The sequence below is a fragment of the Canis lupus genome, chromosome 6 (genome assembly GCF_011100685.1).
Source record: "Canis lupus familiaris isolate Mischka breed German Shepherd chromosome 6, alternate assembly UU_Cfam_GSD_1.0, whole genome shotgun sequence".
In the NCBI taxonomy this organism is placed as follows: Eukaryota; Metazoa; Chordata; class Mammalia; order Carnivora; family Canidae; genus Canis; species Canis lupus.
This window is the reverse complement of record NC_049227.1, coordinates 47,979,583-48,001,935: the sequence shown is the minus strand read 5'-3', so window position 1 is coordinate 48,001,935 and position 22,353 is coordinate 47,979,583. Positions and strand designations below refer to the sequence as shown.

At 34.1% G+C, this 22,353-nt stretch overlaps 1 protein-coding gene across 3 annotated transcripts in view; it reads right to left on the bottom strand.

The window, feature by feature from the left end:
* The window catches only part of COL11A1 (collagen type XI alpha 1 chain), a 197,026-nt gene that overhangs the window by 58,688 nt on the left and 115,985 nt on the right, over positions 1–22,353 (bottom strand). For all 3 annotated transcript variants that reach the window (XM_038541182.1, XM_038541181.1, XM_038541183.1), the window contains 5 exons: positions 17,591–17,644; positions 12,663–12,716; positions 9,642–9,749; positions 9,161–9,250; positions 8,854–8,907 (listed from right to left, as the gene is read on the bottom strand). In XM_038541182.1, the coding sequence (XP_038397110.1) occupies positions 8,854–8,907; positions 9,161–9,250; positions 9,642–9,749; positions 12,663–12,716; positions 17,591–17,644 (360 nt within the window). The remainder of the gene's footprint in view (positions 1–8,853; positions 8,908–9,160; positions 9,251–9,641; positions 9,750–12,662; positions 12,717–17,590; positions 17,645–22,353) is intronic.

The following is a 22,353-nucleotide window of genomic DNA, read 5'->3' as shown; positions in this document are numbered from 1 at the left end:
AGCTGATTTGAATCAATGACAATGTGTATAGTTTGCAAATACTATATGCTATTTTTTATGGCATAGCTTAACTATTTTAATTACTCCCTTGGAGCATTCATAAGATTAAATTTCAGATTGCCATCTTGCTTGTGGAACCTGCATTAAAATTAACAATAAAAACATATTACTTTCCTGCAGTTAAAATATTGCTCATGATCTTGTCACAGCTCATTAACTTTGAAACAGTGTATGAAAACAATAAGAGACTTTTTGGATGTATATTTGTGATTTAAGCATAACTGTGATTTCTTTGTCCATTAGTTATTTCAAACATTCTATAAGTCTAGATATTTTTAATAACAGCATGCTCTGCAATGATTTTTTTATACTTATACAAATGAAAAGTGAAAATCTCTGATGATATCTACCTATTAAGCAAATGATCTTACAAACATGAAAATCTTTTAAAAATATTCCCAGGCCAACTTTTCAAAGAATAAGCCTTATGAATCCTTTAGTCCCAACTGAACCACTGGAGAAATCTCATTAAAAAAATTAAACCCCATATTAAAAAGAGAACCCATTTTCACATTCTACAAAAATATAGTTAGAATCTACTTTCTCGTGACACTAACTGGGAATACAAAATGAATTATCATAGGTAGCAGCCCTTGAGAGACTCATGTTATAAATGCATTTTTTTCCTACAAAGAGTAGACATTTATCATGATACAAATTATTGCATAGCTCTGTAACTGGCTATAGTAAAGAGCAGAGGGTTTTATAATTGTCAGTAAACATTTACATCTAAAACAAATACGCTTGGGTTTAAACACAGATTAAATGGATAATGATCAGCTCCACAAAGGTACGATTCTTATTTATTTATTTTTCACTGGCCTCCAGAACTTTGGGTAGTTACTTGGACATAGCAGACCCTAAGTAAATAAATGTCTGTTGTATGTGTGATCTTTCCTTTTCCAGGACTGGAGCCACTAACATTCCCATCTTGAGCAAAATGACTAACCACTCGATGGCTCACATTTCTCACCAATATGGTGGGGACAGAAATAGTTTGTCACCAGGTTTTTGTGATATTTAATGTCGTGATACTGCTAAAGTTCTTTGAGCAATGTCTGTCTTCAATTATGAATGTAAGAAATCTCAGAGAACTGTACTTGAACATTCCTATGTTTCAAAAATAGATATGCAATTTCAAATGAGTATAGAGGTAAAATTTTATAGAAGAGAAAACTAAGATCCAGAAGTTTTACGTGGTATATTAAGGATATACTGTTAAAAGAAGAATGGAGATTTTTCCACACTGTTTGTACTTAAGAGCATAAACAGCAATTTTTATGAACTAGAGCTATTCAAGTAGAAGGAGGAAAAAAAATTCTGCCCTTTCTTTTAGGGTCAACTGGACCTTCCCAGCAAAACAATTTGAGGAAATTCCCACTCCCCAGATTACATGTATTTTAGATCATAAAAGCCAAAAATTCAGATAAAATATCAAGCATTACCAGAATTTAAAGTATAAATACTGAATGATTAAGTCAAAGTTCTATAGTAATATCTCAATCTTTAGTCATTGATCTCTACCATCCCAATACTTTGCTCATACCTGGTTGGATGTCATAATAGGTTACCTGGACTCCAATAGACAAAATGTGCTCTATCTTAAAGAGTATAGTATACGATGAATTAGTCAGTAGATATAACCCTACTTAGAATTTATCTATTCCGTGGATTGAGGGCTAGGTAAAAGTCAGTGAAAAGAAGCTTCTCTGAAATAGAACATAAAAACAAAATTAGAAAAAAATAGGAATTATAATAGAAAAAACATATAAAATCCTAAGAAAAATATGACCAAAATAAATAATTAGCACATAAAGAGAAAGAGAGATTCAGAATGATCAGAACATAGTCATGAAATAGAGAAGTCATAGGAAAGGGGTAATGTATGTATGGCACAATTTTGAAATCTTGGACATTTAACTTTTAGAAGCTATATGTTTGATCCCCCTCATACTTTCTCCATATTAACTCCTACCACTCTCAGGGGGAAAAAATGTAGTTGTAAGAATATAAGATTCTTACTGAGCGCACATTTCTATTTTAATCTCCTTATTTTTAGAGAAAGAACTATTGGCAAAAAGGTGGTTCCATATCAGAAAAAAATATACAGAGGAGAGATTATTTAGAGAATATATTTTCTTTGATTTTGTTTTATGAAAATGTAGGTAGTAGGTACAATCTGAGAATTTGGTTACATAATATTTTTATGTATATTGTGTGTTTACATAAATATAAAATGTTTACTAAAGTTTACGTTCAACATGTGAGAAAAATGCTTCACTGTCTTCCTTTCTTCTTTTCAGTCCTTTGTTGCTATCTGCTTTGTGTGTGTGCATCGAGACATCCACTTAGTGGGTAAACCCCCTGAGATCAGAAAACATGCCTGTGCTTTGATTGGCATCTATTACCAGCTCTTGTATACAACATCTTGCACATAGAGAGCACTTGGTTTCTGCCAAACTTCAAAAGCCCAAAGTCACAGCACCCTGTTAGGGTCATTTTGTTTGTCTTCAGTGGGAGCACTAAAATCCATTTCTTAATCACTTCAAGTAGCACAATCTTTAGAAGACTTGCTTTTCATAAATAAAACTGATTTTTATTTACAGCTATAATTAGAACATTAAAAAAATCATTGTTCCCATCTTGTCTGCTTTGTGCTATATTTTAATAGATTACTTATTATTTATTATGTTATTTTATCTATTTTATATCTGTCTTCTTCAGTATACCATAAGCTCTTTGCAAGAAATATCTATTTAATGAATCTATTTAACTTTAGCTTAAGAGATTGGTATATTCAGATATTTATTTAATTATAGTTTTTCTGTCAGAAAAGATTTTAGCAGCTTGCAGGGAAGACATAAAATATAAGATCATATAAATAAAAAAACAGACAAGAAAAAAGAGGAAAGGGAATAAAAACAGATACGCAAATTAAATTTTCATTGGCAAAAGATAGAACTGATAATATTAGTAACCTAAAAATGCATACAATAGACCAAGATTTTTCCCAACTTCATGGGTTGTGAAATCAATTTAATGGGTCCTGTCCAGCACATTTAAAAAATAATTATAATAAAAAATAATTATTATAATAAAACATAATAGATGACATTAAAGTATATCACACATATTGTTTTTGATAGAATTGAACTCAGAAAGTTACAAGAACAGTCATAAAGCAAAACGGAGTTATCTTTTTTATTGGATCTCAATTTTAACTCCATGAATTCTGTAAGTCAAAGCAAAAGAGAAATTGGTTTCACAATTCCTAACAGTTAAAAGGAAAAAAAAAAAAAAAAGCTAGCTAACTGCTCAATAAATTACAAAGAGTTTTAAAGCTATGATTAAAAAAAAGATTTAAGGATATTCATAGCACGGGCCCTGCATCAAGCAATCTCCCATATCCTCAAACAGATCCTTTTGGTTGATATAAGGCTTCACAATATAGTTTCTCCAAACACAAGCCAATGACATCCCAGCTGGACCTAGCAGAGTTTCAGTAAATTCACTTCGGTAGGATGTCATAGCAATGCGACAAAGCTAGTCCAGAGTATATTTCTGACTGAATGGATTATGAATAAAGAGAAGAAATGTCAAAAATATTTATAAATAAACAAATGGGCACAAAGATGGATGGATGACTATGAAATCTTATATTTCACTTTATATGGATAAGCATATATAAAAATAGTGTATAAGGTACATAGTTGTGACATGTACAAACTTTAAAAATCTCACTGTGAGAAAGAACTGTTAATCGATTAAAGCTCTACTTAGGGCTTTTAGTTTTAGTTCATCAATATCGTATGCAATGAGGGAATTTATTTTTCTAGTAATCCAGAAATACACAGCACACCTAGGCTCCTTGAAAATTGTATTCTAGGATTAAGAAGCTAAAGATTCAATAGTGTTCTGAAAAACATCTATAGTCATTAAAGATTCAACCGGTACATCTGTTTAAGCAGTTTGAACTTTCATTCATTTAAGTTAAGCTATGGTTATAAAGACCACATATAGGAATACTAAAGCCAGTTAGCTGTGATACTAACTCCTATAATTCTCTTCCTTTTGATGAAATTGTTCACACGGTAGAGAATGATCAAGAGGACTTGGGAGAATGCAATTGAGAGAGAGGAGGGTAAAGAGGTGAAGAAGTAGAGAAAGGGAGAGTAATGGAGACGGAAGGAAAAGACACTTATTTTAGCAAATGTTGCAGAGTGAGAGGCATACACATCTGGGAATGAGTCTGTATAATGTGTTATCATGACGTTTTGTCTCCTTTTAAGGGACTATGAACTTGGGTAAGGGTAAGTTGTTGACCTTCTCTAAGCCCCAAATCTTTTGCCTTTAAAAATGGAATAATATCTACTGGATCAAGCAACAAGAATCCAATCAAATAAAGATTATAAATTTCTAGCATTAAGAGTTGAAAGAATCAACACTTTTAACATTAATTCATTTCCCTTCCCTATTTCTTTTACCCTTCACATTCTTTATTCACATTCTTTCTGCAGAGAATTCAACACTTTAATATTTTTTCTTTAATATGAATAGCCAAAATCTCCATTCTTCTCTCTTCTTAGGGATTTCAGTCCTTCACTTACCATGACTTAGTCAATATCTCAAAGGCAAAGTTAGTATGAGATGGATATAAACTCAGATTCATCTACTATAGAATCAAGAAGTTTTACAGGATATTTTTATACCTTTATCCCTCATGACTTAGAATTTCATTGTCTCTCACCAAATGACCAAATATTTTCCTCTGATATTTTGACATTACTCTTTGATCAACATTGCAAAATAGAATTTGTGATCTTTTTTGCCAAAGTCACCACTCCTGATTCCTTGTGTTTACCATCAATTGGAAGGTAACACCATACAAAGTCTTGAACCTCAAGAGGTAAGAATTAACATGAACAAATTTTCTGGGTAGGTTATGGTTTATGTCTAGAAAATCAACAGTTTTTTCTTTTAATCTTTTCATTCGGAATAAAAACTTTTCCAATCAAATTTCAAGTGCTAATAATTGCTTTAGATGGAGCAAAGCAAGGCTTGTTTAAAACTTGTTATTGGAGGTACCTGGGTGGCTCAGTAGATTAAGCATCTGACTCTTGATTTCGGCTCATGTCATGATCTCTGGGTCACGAGATTAAGCCCCAGGTGGGGCTCCACACCGAATGTGGAGCCTGCTTAAAATTATCTCTCCCTCACCCTTTGCCCCCCCCCAAATAAAACGATAAAAATACTTGTTATGAAGTATAAGTCATCATCATGAACCTTTTTACTATATTTTATAGCAATTATAACAATAGCACAGTGAACTAATAAATATGAATGATGTCTTTAGTTGTTCCTCTTGCATCAGCTTTGAGGAAGAATCTCAATTGGTTGATGCATACAGAATTGGATATGTGAATCTATTATAAGAAAGGGTGTTAATCCAAAATAAACGAACTCATGGTGAGCATCTGTGAAGCATTTCTATTAGCAAAGTCGAAAAACCTTTTAAAATTTCTTGTGACTGCTGAGAGGTTTTGGGTTTCCATGTGAGAGTGTTTTGTCTTTGTTGTTATAGATCCTGACCAGGTAAAATTGCTCCAGGCATGGAAGGTATCACTAAACTGTCATTCTCACAAGGACACAAGCTTGAGGTCATCGCTCAGCTTTCATCTTTCCTCACTGGCCACATCCAATCTTAGTAATAAATCCTCCTATCCTGCCTGCCCAGTGTTTGTTACATCTGCACTGTCCTTCGACTTCCCACTGGCCTCATCACTGGTTCACTCATATTATGACTTTGATCACTGAGCTCTTATGCTCATCAAGTGTCTCCCATTTCTGTCACATATTACATACTAATAATATTTTCCCTAAAATTAAATTTTTTACTCCACCTGCTCCAAAAACGTCAAATCCTCAAATTACTTCAACTCACCATTTTTAGAACTTCAATAATCCATGCCATCTTATATATCTGCTTTAGCTTTAAATTATGTAAATAGATAGCAGTGTGCCTGGATCCTTGTGAGACTTCATCAAATTTTAGTCCTCTCAATGTACTCCACTTTGGTAAGATCAGATTTTCCCTAACACCTTACTTTTTTTCTTGCTCTTAAATGATGCTGCAATCTTTTGCCCTCTGTGAAGCTACCTCCTGAAAAATCTTTTTTTGCTGCTTTCTCATCTCTTCCTCCACCCTTACAGAATTAACTTTTTTTTTTGTATGTCATTAGGCATTTAATCATGGACTATCTTACACTGCTGTTTAGTGTTTTCTGTTTTTTGTTTGTTTGTTTTTTTAGATTTTATTTACTTATTCATGAGAGACACAGAGAGAAAGAGACAGGAGAAGCAGGCTCCATGCAGGGACCCAGATGCTGGACTTGATCCTGGGACGCTGGGATCACGCCCTGAGCCGAAGGCAGACACTCAACCGCTGAGCCATCCAGGCATCCCGATGTGTTTTTTTAGAAATGGTTTACCTTTAAGTCACTCTCCATGGAACCTAATAGTATATAGGGAGGTAAGTAGTAATTGCCAAATAAATGGTGTTGAAGCCAACTAAATAAATATTCGATTTTTATATCACATTTAATAGATGATTCTACATGTGACAATTGCTGATTACCATTCTGTTAAAGTATACCTCCTGTATACACTATTCACTCTACAAATGCACAAATTGTAACTATCCCAAACACCTGGGATAGCCTTATTTGATTGGCCCCTAAAAAATAACTTTAAACAATTTAATCCTTGTAGTCATGATTCAGGTTTCACACATACGATAACTTGATCTAAAATATAAATATACATATTCCTAAAATGAAATCACTTAAGATCCCGAAGTTCTGATTAAATGGATTGCATTGTGCTGAATAGTTGGAAGATCCTATGCTCAAATAAACTTCTGTCATATTCAACTGTTGTTTCTGCTAGTGCTACCAGTACTAACTAATGAGGATATTTTAAAATGTTCTACATAATTTTATGCACAGAGAAAATCAAATATAGTTACTGAAATAATTATTTTCCTTTCAAAAAATCTTTACTGTATATACCTTAATCACTCTAATATTACATTTCTGTGATCTGCAAATTAAATATGTTAATCAATCTCCCAAAGATTATAATGCCATGTACTCTGTACTGGCTATGCCACATACATTTAACTCCAATATCAAGCTTTCTGATATTTCAAATAGGAAGATATGGAGGGATTACTGTGTGTCAGGCACTATGCTATGAATGTACTAAAATAACACAGAAACTTCCAGAAAATAATAGGAGAGATACCAATTACATTCCAAAGTAATTTATAAAATGCTAACCATAACTAAGAACACTAAGGGTGAAGAAATTTCACCAATAAATGAAATGGAGGCAAACTGTCCAGGTATGACTATAGAGATTTAACATTTAAGCTTCATCTTTTTGGGTGAGTAGAATTTTTTTCAAGTAGGGAAAGGGAAAACAGATTTCCTGGAAGAAGGGGGAAAGTCAGTAGTATTCTACCTGCAAAGTATAAAAGATGGTGGCAGCTTGAGAAGCATGAGGTTCAGTACATTAAATTAGGTAGAATTAGAGGAAGTCAATAAGGTGAATAAAACAGGCTACAGTGACTGGGACTAAGCTGTGAAGATGACTCGTTGGTCATGATATGAAGTGTGTTTCTTTTTTTTTTTTAAATTTATTTATTTATGATAGTCACAGAGAGAGAGAGAGAGAGAGGCAGAGACACAAGCAGGCTCCATGCACCGGGAGCTCGACGTGGGATTCGATCACGGGTCTCCAGGATTGCGCCCTGGGCTAAAGGCAGGCGCTAAACTGCTGCGCCACCCAGGGGTCCCTAATGAAGTGTGTTTCTTAAGGCAGTGTAGGACCATGAGATGCATAAAAGCAGAAGAATGGCATAGTTAAGGGTGTGCACCTGTAATTCTCAAACCAGTGGGCAAACCTGAGCTAAGGAGATGGAGTCAGGGCCATGAGTCAGAGCCATGAGTCAAGACACTACTGAGCAAGGAGAGACAGAAGAATCTGAATGCAGGTGGTAGCAGTGGCAATCAAGAAAGGGGAACAAATTAAAGAAACATTTTGGAGGGGTCACTGATATGACTTCAACATTTCATATAAGGAACTTGAGAGAGAATTTAAAGCCACTTGAAGCTTTTTGCCATGATGAAAAAAAATGGCGAATGAGATGAGGCCACCAAAATTGGTGAATTGGCTGCTATCGGTAACGTTTTAGAGTACAGGTAAGAATAAAGGTGAACTCATGGGGAAAAATAAAGGCTGTATTCAATTGCTTTCAGAGGGATTGATCTGTATCTCAAAAAATAAGAGGTGAAGTAAAAATCTGATATTTGCTCATTGATCAATTATTTCATAAGGTTATGTTAACTACATAAAGCAATCTAGAGAATACATAAATGAATATATGCCTTTCCTGCTTAGGAGGGTATTTTAAAAGCAATGACAAAATTCAAGTCTTATCAAGTATTCACAATGAGACAAATTATGATTTATTTCCTTGGTAATTTAAGAAGCAAGTTGGCTCCTTTTACCTCCTGACAGCAGCGGTGGAGTAAATATTTCCAATCGTCTAAACTCTTCTGTTACTGCACTCATTAGTGCATGCAATTAGTAGAAACCAGGCATTGACTGATTTGATTGACGTGTGTTTATTTTCTCTCCCACACACTGTGGGATCACAGCATGAGAGTAATGAAAGAAGAGCTATAATTTGCAACCAAGGGTAGCATGGCTATTTATTATAATCATACTTACAACTGGACCTGGTGGGCCCTGGGGACCTTCTCCTCCTTTCAGTCCAGGTGCACCCTGGGAAATAAGAATAAAAACAAAGAAAATTAATCGATGTGAACTGAATATAAATAGGAGATGTATGATTGATAAAATGAAGATGGTAAGAAGTGTTTTTAGACACAAATATACATTGCTATACAGATTATGATAATCCATGCTTAGGCTTACATATTTCCCCTCAATTACTTATGAATCTTAGTTAAGTCCTGAGAAAAATGCTTCTAATAAGTAATCTCATTCACATGCTTTATCTATATGCTGATTATACCTGAGCTCCAGGAAGACCTCTTTCACCTGGGAAACCACGTAGTCCTGCTGGTCCGTCTTTCCCTGAGATACCTTGAGGACCTGGGTCACCCTAAAGAATGTAATACACGTCAATCATAGAGAGTAATTTCTAATGTTTCTATAAGCACAATTGTTATTGCCTCTAACCTGAAAGTAGAGCCTAAATGTCATTCAATAATGAGAATATTGTGTGGAATGCCATATACATTAAAATGAACTGATCACTACCTCTACTAAGAATGTGTATAAATGGATGGCTCTATGGTCAATGGAGCTAAGTAATCTTATGTTATCATTCAGTCACACCTTGAAGTAAAATGAACTGAGTATTGTACTTTTGTCTTTCTGATCCATTTAAACACTGTGCTAACATCTGAAGATCCTCTGGACAAGTGATGAGAAGTGATGGTGAAAAGCAAATGAATGTCTCTGGCCAAGAAAATTCCTTCAGCGTGTCTTACCTTTGCACCTTCTTTTCCTGCAGCACCAGGAAGACCTTGCTCACCAGGTGGTCCAGGAGGGCCAGGATGTCCTCGTTCACCTATTGGACCAGTCTCCCCAGTTGGTCCCTAAATTAGATAAGCAAAACCTCATTAGCTCGCTCTTTTACTTTTGGTAAGGATAACACAAATCCCAAATAAAATATTATTCCCTTTCACAGAGCTTATCATTCTCATTTATTTCCATAAGGTCCCCCCAAAACATAAAAAGCAGTTTTTCTGGGAGGAGTCTGAAAAAAGTATAATTCTTGGTTAGGGCCTGATTTCCAGAGGTAAATTCAAAGAGCTGGTTCTCTTTGTTGAAAACCAGAAGCGCTTCAGGGTGAGGCCAAAGTAAGTACTCTGAAAACCTGTGGTTTTTAACTAGTTTCATCCCATTCCCTCTTTTTATATAAGATGCCAAATGAGTTTAGGAGTCAAAGAGGCATTGGTGCCATATTGGTAGTTACTCAGTGAATCACTGCTTGACAATAAGCCCAGGTTCCCTGGAACCCAAACAACCAAAGTAGTTCTCCTTGGAATTTCCATGACTGGAGACCTCTCTATAGTTAATCTATATTCATTAGACAGAGTCTAGGGAATGTAGCTGGGAGATCCTGGAGGCTGTGAGTTTGGGCTGGCAGTTCCTCCTGGCCAAAGGCTGTAACAAATAACCCGCTGCCTTAAATTGCTGCAGATGCCAAAGTGAAAAATGTCAGGTCATTTATGTGTCCCCTGACTGGTGCTGTTTTGTGGTGCTAAAGTTTAATGAGCTTTCAAGTGTAAATAGAGAATGGTGACCAGTTGCTCTCTATCTCCACTTAGAATAAAGCAAAATGAAGGATTTAAGTTAAAGACATATAAAGGGAAAGTTTTCAGATACTAAGGTTCTTAAACAGTGGAATGTGTTATGAAAGTTGTTTATGTATTGTCCTCCCTTGTTATTTTTCTAAAAAATGCAACAGATTCTTAGCCTCTGGTCTTGGATAAAGAACATATCTCCCTCATATTTGAGTGTAAATTTCTAGGTTTAAATTCTTTTAATTATGTATTGCTGAAAGTCCCCAACTTATCATTAATGTACAGACATTCCTTCAGAAAGGAATTTTTTCTTGAATATCTGATCACTGGAATTTCAATAGTAAGCAATGTAAAATTGGTCCTAATTTAATGGCTATCACCATTCAGACAAAAGTGAGCAGTGATTCACATGACTACAAAAAAATGGAATGAATATCAAATATCAGAATCAATATTGTCCCTTTAAATCACTTCTTTTGTCCTAACATGAAACTTAGGTTACTGAAATAGGGAATTGGATTTTCTCTCTTAAAAAAAAAAATAAAGAAAACTAACTCAATGGAAATGCATTCTCAGTAAAACTCCTAATACTTTTCAACAGCAACAAAGATCTCAGATGCCAGATGTCTACATTAGGCAGAGATGAATTTTCAAAAAGGGTAAGGTCCTGAAAAATTCAGTTAAACCCCTTGATGTCTACATTGTAGTTAGCCTTTAATTCTATTTCTATTCATGGATATTGAATATAATAGGAATCATTCTTTAAGTGATATTTTTTTTCACAGAAAATTGCCATGAAGTTGGTTGAAATGAAAAAAAAAAAGAGTAGCAAATTATTGAGGGAGTATTTTTAAAATTAAAACTGTTAAGCAGTTAAGAGTTCTTCAGCACAGAGGCACCTGGGTAGCTCAGTCAGTTAAGCAACTGCCTCTTGATTTCAGCTCAAGTCATGATCTCATGGTCATAAGACCAAGCTATGAGGGGGGCTCCAGGCTCAATACGGAGTCTGCTTGAGATTCTCTCCCTCCCTCTGCACCTCCCTCCTTGCATGCACACTCTCTAAATAAATAAATAAATAAATAAATAAATAAATAAATAAATAAATAAAATCTTTTTAAAAAGAGTTCTTCAGCATATACACAAAAAAGTATGCCAAAAAAAATCATACATATTACAATTTTAAAATAAAAGAGTAAACAGTATTTCCCTTGGTTCAGGATTCATCTCTGGAATTAAAGGATTGACCAATCCAAGAATTCTTCATTTTTGCCTCTGTTACATATATTCCTAGAAAGAAGATATAGTTTTTTGTTTCTCTGGTTATATGTGTGTTTGGATGTGCTGTTTGTGTGTTTGTGTGTGTGGTGTGTGTGGGGGTGTACCTGAGTTATAAAGTGTTAAGAGCCAATTACAGGCTGAGGAAAAAAACTAAAGCGATTAAATAATTAAAGCACTTATTCAATTGCTATTTTTTGCTATAATTTGTTATTAACAGGAGTAAAATTCCAGTTTAAATGTGTTCTTTCCATTTAATACCACTTTGCCAGAATAAATATTTTCTATTCCCACAAATTAAATAAATCAGTAAACTGCATCAATTTTTGAGACTCTTTCTGCCACCTATGCTGAAAAAGCTATTTGTCTTTGTCATTATTTAGCCATACTCAAAGGTTACAGACTAATATTTTATCATTGATGGAAATCATTGGTGTAAAGACAGAAATCTTAAGAAACATGCAATATACTAAAAATGTTATAATTTAAGAAAAAAATCTGTGTTCAAAGCTTTATATATTTCTAATATATTATACATCTAAGTCTAACTTTACTCAGGAATCTGAAGTCATTTTGTAACCTGAAATTCTGGGAAAAGATGATGGTCAACCTTTTTAATAAAGCATTTTAGCAGGTAGTGCTGTGGTCAGACTTCCATGTTAACTTCACTGTCAATCTTCTGACTTGACTTTCATAATTTGTTTTATTCTCTTCTATTTAAGGAGCCAACTGAAAAATTTCTTCATCTAACAGTAGTTTGCTAAAGTTTATGAGATAGGTCAGTTGCATTTATTTAAATGTGATGTAAACTATAAAGTACAACATTTTGAATCATAATAAAATGGGCAGGTTTTATATAGCATAGAAAAGATGAAAATACAAACAGGAAAATAAATCTTATTAGAGAAAGAAAGTAAAGGGACATACCTGTGGTCCAACAACACCCCCTGGCCCTGGGGGGCCAGTCTTGCCTTGAAATCCCTAAGGACAGAAAGCATAATCTGTTAAAGGTATACATGACAAAAGTATAAGTTAAAATTTGGTAAGATAACTCACATTAAAACAAGGACACTTTTTGGTTAAAAATACTTATTTTTAAAATTTATTTTATTTTATTATTTTTCTTATTTATTTTTGAGGGGGTGGGCAGAGGAAGAGAGAGAGAATCCTAAGCAGGCTCCACACCCAGCATGGAGCTGAACTGAATGTAGGGCTCAATCTCATGACCTGCGATCATGACCTGAGCTGAAATTAAGAGGCAGATGCTTCACTGACTGAGTCACCCAGGCACCCCTGAAAATAAATTTTTAAATGCTTAATTATGAGTTATTATATCCCAGTTTTCTTTAAGTTCTAAATTTACTCTCCTCGCTATTTCACAGTATGGCCCAATGATTACTTTCAATAAACGTAAAAAAGAAAATAAGACAATGGGATGAAGATGGAAGGAAAGCGTATTCGCAGCCCTATTCCACCTGGTCAAATGACAGTGAGAATCGTAACATAGCAATGTTTATGGATGAAATAAATTATGATTTAGACATCCTTGAAACAGTCCACCTGTTCTATAAACAGAGATAAATCTATGATCTGTGATATTAATGCATTTCCCTTTCCTGCATTCCAACATAAAATAAAACAAGAATAGAACCAAAACAAAATAAAAACAAAAATAAAACAGGATGTAGAGTACCTTTATAAAGAGGACACTTTGCATGGTTAGTAATCATTTCAACATTTTGTCACTATTCTTTCTTAAACCGTTCCCTACCCCAATACAGTTACAAATGTACCTTGTAAATAATGCAGCCATTAAAATAAAATCTGGTAGATGTAAGCAGCGTAGTCACTAAACAAAGCTTTTGAGCATATATTTTGGTGTCTATATTTCTCTAGATTCCTGGGTTATTCATTCTGTATGACTGTTTTATAGTTGGCAAATTTCTTTTTCATGTAAGTTAACTTACATTAAACAGTTGGAGAAGTAGCTTCAAAATATGGGGAGAAGAACCTTCTGAACTGAATTAAAGCAAATAGTGTTTGCAAAAGCATTTATGACAACATGAGACTGGAAATAATAAGATTGGAAAGCAAAGGGCAGAAACTGTAGTCCTGTGTTTGTATCACAACCTTCTAGATAACTGATTAAATTATTTATAACAAAATTTTATAAGTAGGAAAAAGGAAAAGAACTTGTATTTGTAATTACTTGACATTACGGGGAAAGAAAACAGATTTCATCTATTCTTTTAATATCCATTAATTCTTATTGCCACCAGGATTTGTCTTGATATACCAATTTTAATAGCAAAACAAAGTAATACAAGGGCAATACATCATAGAATTTATTTAGTATTTTATAAACAAAATAGCAACTTGACTGCCTAATTTTAACTTTTCATCTATTTTTTTGGTTTGGAAATTTCTGCACACATAACCATGTATATATACATATATAAGCACATCTATACTCATGTGTGTATGATGTGTATGTGTGTGTATATATATATATATTTCTTTCTCACCAAGACATAACAGCTTACTGTTATCAATTTGTTCACAGGGTTTAGTCCCACGCCCCACCTACTCCTAGATTATCTCAATAACCCTCATGACCAAGATCATTTTCTATATGCTGATGAACTCCTCTACAACATACTATTTCTCAAACTCTAATCTGCATCGTGCCCTGAAACTCTCTCCTAAGTGCCTACCAGACATTCCCAGTTGTACCTCATGCTCTCTCCTCAACTTAATATTCTCAGTATAAAGCTCACTAAATGAACACTCTCCTCTGGTTCTCCCCCTGTGCTCTCTTTCCTAAGGGAGAGACTAGGTCCCAAGCTCTCCTTCAGTCCTCAGACTCCATGTCATCCTGCTATGTCATTCAGAACTCTCTCAAGTGTGGCTTCTTGTCCTTTGTGTAGGAGACTCTTTTATCTAAACTGTAGTTGCCACTTTCCTTGACCACCGCAGGTTTTCAGGTCAAGTTCATGCACTCATCCACTTTGGCTACATTCACAGCCTCACTAAAGCAAATCTAATCAACTCATTGCTAATCATGTATCATGCGACATCCATTCCAGTTTTGGTTTTTTTTTTTTTAAGATTTTATTTATTTATTCTCTATTCTCAGGAGCACAGAAAGAGAGGCAGAGACCAGCAGAGGGAGAAGCAGGCTCGCTGTGGGGAGCCTGATAATGGACTCAATCGCAGGACCCTGGGATCACAATCTGAGTCAAAGGCAGACACTCAACCACTGAGACACCCAGGTGCCCCCATCCTTTCCAGGTTCTATACAATCTGGATCAGGCTGTCACTCCAGTTCTTTCTTTGCTCTGAAAATATGTTTTACATTCTAGCCATGTTGATTTTCTACCCTTTCTCTGAATAGCCATACACCACATATTTGTATAGCCTGTTGCCCCTGTCTGGATTATCCTTCTCCCAATTTATGATCACTAAGTTTGACATGAAGATATAAATGTAATACTTGAAAAAAAATTAAAATCTTACAAGTTTTTTTTCTTAGTAACTGAGAGCAAGAACAGTACATAAAAAAAATGACTGTAATAATAATTAGTGATGAAGATCAACTGATTAAAAATCAATGCTTAATTAAGGAAATTCCGTGAAAAATGTGGAAAGAGAAAATTGTGGGTGCTAGCACATCTGCCTGGGTGACAGATTTGGACAGCATTGTTAATATGTCTGCTCCTTTACTACATTCAGGGTGTCTGCAAATATCCAATAAATGTGACACAAATAAACCATGTGCATGAAAACTTTCTAATTTACAATGGAGTGTGCTTGTTCAAAATTGTCATATATTAAGACTACACTTGCCATTTAATTTTAGAATAACAAGTTAAATTATGTTTTTCAGAGTCCCTGAAAACAGCAATTTGCTATGTTGGTTCTGCTGTTAGACTTAATAAAAATGTTAACTCCTATTCTGATCATCCGTAAGAAACTAAGTTAATTTTAGGATCACCGTAGGATTTGGCAGTGTGTTCCTGAAACAAATTTGGGTTGTTCCAGCATAACAGAAATTATTTCTAATTATTGCCGGTGGCCTTAAAAAGCTTTGAATTGTAAATGTCAGAATGAAACTTCAATTCAAGGATTTCTAGCTGGGGACAAATCCCAAATATAACAAAAGATTTTCTTCTTGAAAACAAGATGACACATATATAACAACATATAGCTGCTCTAGATTCTGACGCTTTCTTGCACAAGGCAATCCTTTGAATCCCAGTCGGCACAGAACAAGGCTAGAAAGAAAGGTTCCTGACTATAGGATGATTCATTCTTGCTCTTAAGAGTGGATTTGAAATCAGGAATACAATTTTCCAGAAATAATTCTAGCCTTTGTCTATGAGAACCGCTAGAGGAGAATGTCCATCTTAGAATCAATAGTTAATATGATATTTAAATATGCTTTGTTTAAATTTAAATGTTATATATAATAGAGTTCCTCTGGGTACAAGAAGAAGGTCTTGATTAAATTGAAGACAAAAGGGATTTTACAATGGTGATTCTCTAGGGATCTCTTCCTCAAAAGACATTTTGAAAATATTCTAGAGTTCCTCCCACAAAGCTACACAATGACTTAGTTAAAAATGATTGACTGCAAGATTAGCATGAGAGTGCGTTTGCAAATCTGAGTATGGATTCTCTGCTAAAGAGTTTATTTTATGCTCCTCATGCAGATGTAATTCCCGGGAGGAAACCCAAACAATTTTACTCTTTGGTCTCACTAAATCATATTTGATTCTGCTTTTGAAATCCAAGACTTTGAAGTTTACAATCTGACTAAAATGAAGAAGCTATTACACTAAGAATCATCGCTTGGTGAGCAAAACAGGAATTGAGTTGCTGCTGATAGATTGTTTATCCTACGCAAAAAAAATCGTCCTGTTTTCACATCTGCTGCTGTGTGTGCACTACAATGCAACTCCAAATATGTCTTTGCGCTGGCTGCATGCCCTAAAATGACTTTGAACTACATTGTCAAAGCTAGTCTGTGTTATGATTTCCTTAAGAAATCTGGATAAAATTAATCAACAGTGAGATCCAAGAATCAAGTCCAAGGAAACATGCTAAGCTATGATAACTTCTGATTAGACTAACGTCCCCCCGGACAAGCCAGACACATGGTTCTGTAACAGTGGCAGGATAAATAAACAAACCCACAGGGATTCTTAAACCATACTTAGAGCGCCAGTTCCCCCCGCCCCGCCCGTACAAATTATTGTTATTCACATAAGCTGTTCAGACAATTTGTTTAATGTTATATTCCTCATAATTTAAAAATAAAATTCAGTTGTATATTTTCTTTTACATCTTGTTACTTAGGGTGAAAGGATACATTGAGCATAGTTTACCCTTATAGTTCCAACATCAGAAAATATTTCATCTCTTTGTTCCAGATAGAAGAAGGTATTAAATGCATAGCTTAGTGTAATGTGTTTCCTTTAGAGAGGGTATGGGTAATAGAGTTGGATGGAATATATCTCTAAACAAATACTTCTGTAAAATGGTCAAAGCTGCCAACCTTGTAGAGGTGTCCAAAAGATAATGGGATCTTCTCTGTCAGCTCATCCTTAAAGTGTTGTTATTGACAATAAAGACAATCAAATCAAGTAACACTATATCAAGTATATTCATGGGTGGTTAGATAAAAATTTGGGTCTATTTATTTTATATATATATTCTTAATAAAAGTTTCTTTGAAATTAATTTCTCCATTGTCCTTAATCTAGTCGAGGAGCTGTTAATAACAAAATAGCTTTCTGTGAAATGATGAGGTGCCAGAGATGGAAAATTTCAGTCAAAAGAATGGAGTCACTTACAGTCTCTCCACGTTGTCCAGGGTGTCCTGGCAGGCCATCCTTCCCAGGGGGTCCCTGAAATCACAAATATTAGATACCACATGCCATAAATATTTCTTATTTTATACTTTAAATGTAACGTGTCAGACAATTTTCGCATTATATTTTCATTAGCTATCATATTTTGATGTTCTGTTAACTTTATATATGGTATTATGTGCATATATATCGCTTTAGGAAAATTCTATCTGTAACTGTGACCAAGAGAAAATAGTGTAACTCCGTTAAGAACATTTTACATTTAAATGACTTCATTAGCATCTGTTTTTTTTTAAAAAAGTATTCATAGAGATTTGTATTTTTATTTTTACAAAAAGGTTTAGTTCTTCAGTACTTGACAAATGACTATTTTCCCCTCTTTTTTGGGATCTGCTCCTAATTCAATTTCCTGTGCATCAAGATTGGGATAGCAGAAGGATAGTGTCCTCTAGTGGTGGTCTGAGCTTCTAACTGATAAGAATGAAATACAAACTTAGAAACAATGGCACTTTTTCTCTCAATTGCTTCAAGTAAAGTGAACAAGGTAAGGTGCAATGTTCAATTTCAGAAGTCATCAGGTTCAAATTTTCCCAGTTGGTTTTCTTGAATATCCTCTTGGGCACGTAATGTTTATTAAGCACTGGACAGCAAATCTACTCTGTTATCACTTTCTCTAAAGGATGCTGTCTGTGTCAAGACTGAAGAAATAAATGAAGCAATTAACTAAGTACTTAAAGTAAACAACTCTGTGTGGTTTCTGTGTTTTAGATACTTAGTAGAAATAGATTGCTTCTTCAGTCTACATTATGGATTATTCACCCCACTCAGAAATCATTAAGTATCGGGGTCAGATTTCAAAACAGGTTTAATGATATAGGCAGAAATATTCTCACTCTCTGAATAAATGAAGAGAAATGTTCATTTTAATAACATTTTTAATGATAATAGATATACCTCTCACAATATGTTAATCATTTAAATATATGAAATTATCTTAGAAATACATTATTTACAAAAATCTATTTTCAAATATTTATTTTTATACTGAATTAGAAAAAAAGGCTTTGTTTCAGAATAAGATAATTTTCACTGACAGTTTTATTCTGCTGGAGTTAAAAGACTTTTTTTGACATTGGCTCCAACGGTTCAGGAGAAAGGCCTCCTGACAGTGCCTTGTTCCAGCTCCGCTCCCTGATCTCATCTTGTCCCTGGTTGCCATGTGAATTAACAGCTCTAATTAAGGACTGCTATTATGACATTTCACAAGATTATTGTTTGCTCAGGAATTTGCTCATGTTTTCCAGGATCACCTGAGTGATTCTAGTGTCATCCTCTGAAAAGACCAAAACTGGAATGTTTGTAACCAAGGCCCCAAAACATTTGTGGCCATAATTTAACCACTTCTTCTTTCAAAACCATATATTACGTATTTATGTGCTAGGCACTAGGTGTACAGTGATGTAAGAGTTAGCTCTGCCATCAGTTTAATAGTGAAACACAGAAATAAAAAGTTGATTGCTAGTAGACTCCATTAAGTTCAGTAAATCAAAACAGTAAATGAAAACAAATTCTGTAGTTTATTACTAGTTTGACACATACAAGAATAAATGTACTGTCAGGTGGGGACAGTAGTAAAAGTTTTAACTAAAAACACACAGTGACAGTTAAAGGCTAGTAAATATGAATCAGACTTTTTTCCCCTACCATACTAAAATGCCTCTCAAATGATGTGTTTTTCCATCAGCATAAACCATTTACATATTTTCTAACAAATCTGTAAATATAAACTTCAAAATGTCATTATATTTGCTGATTTGAGAAGCGTAGGTTATACTTCCATTGGAAAATATTATAACCCTTTAAAACTGGGATCTTAGATCAAAATGACGTCACCTTGGTATGAATGCAACATGATTTTTAATGACTTTCCTACATATTCTGAGGGAACAGTGTTACAAGACTACATAAAGAATTCATAGCATCATCATTTTTCTTATTTAAGTATTTCAAATATTGAGCGATTAATCCTAAATAATTATAATGGTTCCACACTATCCAATAAAATAAAGCAAATTAATTACCAAATAATTTCATGGCAATAATTTTAAAATAATAAATTTACTGGTCAAAGTAGACTGCCCCTTTCATGTTGTTGAAAGGCAGTGGATTTATCTAAATTTATCTAAAGGAGGGTGTGCATATACAGCAAGACAATCTGTGAAAAGACACTTAAAAATAAACGTTAAGGGTATTTTTTCACTTCCCTTTGGAACTGAATTTTGATTTCTCCTCTTCTATAAATAGAATGTATCTCATAATAGTTGTATCATATATCTTAGTCACCACACATTAAAATTTTTCTTACATGGGGTAACTATATGCTGACATTGGCATGAGATTAACAGACTCTAAACATGAACATTCCAAGCACTCAATACATAATACATGTGTGTATGTGCATCTGTGTGAATCTATATATAAAACCATATACATACACACACAAACACATAAACATTTTCTGGTTACAATGAAGATGAACCAATTAATTTGTAGAGAAAAGAGCTTGACTCTATCCCTCTACCCGAATTTCTTCCTTCCATAACAAAGAGATGAAGGCATTTCTGTCCTAAATATTATAAAACTGCATACCAGAGAAATAATAGGTACTTTTATTTCATGCTTTAATGTTTCACTCGTCAGAGAAACAGAGTATAAAAATCATTTTGTTTAGCAGTGAAAGCAATGTTCCTTAACAGTGTCATGTCTCTCCAACTAGACTGCATGCTTCTCAAGTGTAGGCATTTATTATACTTCTAATACTTCTTAGAGACAAAATGCATGCATGATTAATGGCTTAAAACTTGTTGAAAGATACATGAGAGAATGGACTGAAAAAGTCTGAGGAAAAATGGGTCCAATTGGTTTCTTTGACAATAAAATTACATTACATGAAGGAAACAATTCTTAGCAATATGTACAATATGTACAAATATAAATGGTATGATAATGCAGAAGTTATACATATTACTGGATTTTATGTTGCTAAACAATGATCTTTGCATATTGCTTCAAAATACTTATGAAAAAAAAGTCTTACATATACAATCATTTTGGGAACTGTGTTTTTACTTTCCTACATGTGAAATTTTGCCTGACAATATTATATTTGGAAGGAAACGGAGATAGTGAGTAAACAACATTATATGCAGGTAGTACTGATGTTATCTTATTTTTAATACTAACTACTTGCATTAATCCTTTTATAATAATAGAATATAGATAACAACCCTTTTTTGTTATGTTTGCAGTAATAAATCAAAACTGTATCAGAATAATATTTTAAATGGTGCCTAAAAATTGTTACCAAAACAGATTGCTTCAACATTTAACATTTACTGTAAGTTAGTATTTCATGACAAATAATTCATTTTCTAAGGACATGAGCTAAAGTCACATTTGAAAGTTATCAGTGAAATTGAGGGTTATTCAAATCCAATAAAAAATTTAGTTATAAATTAGTTATATTATTACATGAAAAAACATTTGGTTCTCAAATTATTGGCTGATAGTTTTAACTATATTTAGTTTCCTGCTGATTAGATCATATTTAAACTCTGTTGGTTTTATTTTCAGGCAAAATATTTTTTGCTTTGTTGTTTAAAATATGGCCCATGCTGCAGTCACATTGGCATCATCTCGACCCTTGTCAGTAATGTCAAGACTCAAGACTCACTCCAGAGCTACTAAATCAAATTCACATTTTTTACAAGGTACCAACACAATTTGCATGCACATTTAAGTTTGCATAGCATTATCTAGCATAGACTAAAAGAGTGGCTCACAAACTTTAGCATGCATCGAACTATCTGGAGAATTTGCTAAACACAGGCTAGGCCCCTCTGTTGGAGTTCTGATTAGCTGAGTGAGGTGGCATAAGTCGAACAAACCCCAAGTTGCTGATGCTCTGATCCAAGGACCAAACTCTGAGAACACCTTTCTTAGACACACGGGTGCTATGGCCTGAAATTCATGTTGAAACCCTAAATCATACGTTGAAATTTTGTATGTTGAAATCCTAACCCTCAGAGGAGATATTATTAGTAAGTTGGGCGTTTGAGAGGTACTTTAGTCATGAAGGCGGAACCTTCATGAATGAGATCAACAACATGAAAGAGGCTTCAGAGAGCTCCCTAGACCCCTCTGCCATGTGACGATACAATAAAAAGTCTGGTACTGGAAAGAGGGGTCTCACCTGACCATACTGGCACCCTCATCTAGGACTTCCAGCCTCCAGAACTGTGAGAAATAAACTTCTGTTGTTTATAAGCTATCTGGTCTCTGTGTGGTTTTTGTTTTTTTTTTGTTTGTTTGTTTGTTTATAGAAGCTAGAGTGGAGTAAAACAGTGGGTAGGTTGATTCTAGTTCTCATAAACAAACTGAGTAGATTGCTAAGAAAAGAAACAGAGAACAATCGAGTGAGCAGTAAGCATATCCTATGTTCCATGAATATTTAAGTATGAGAATAAAGGATTTCAATTAACTTTATGAAGATATTTGGATATCTAAGCAAATTTTTGAAAAGGGGTCTAGGTCAGGAAGGGTTTTAAAAGAATGCATTATAGACACAAAAATAACAAATGCAAATAAACAATTATAATGATATGTAAGTAAAGTCAATGCTAGAGAATGTTTAGGAAGTGATATTTTGAAGGATACATTGGGTGATGGGAGACAAAAGAGAAATT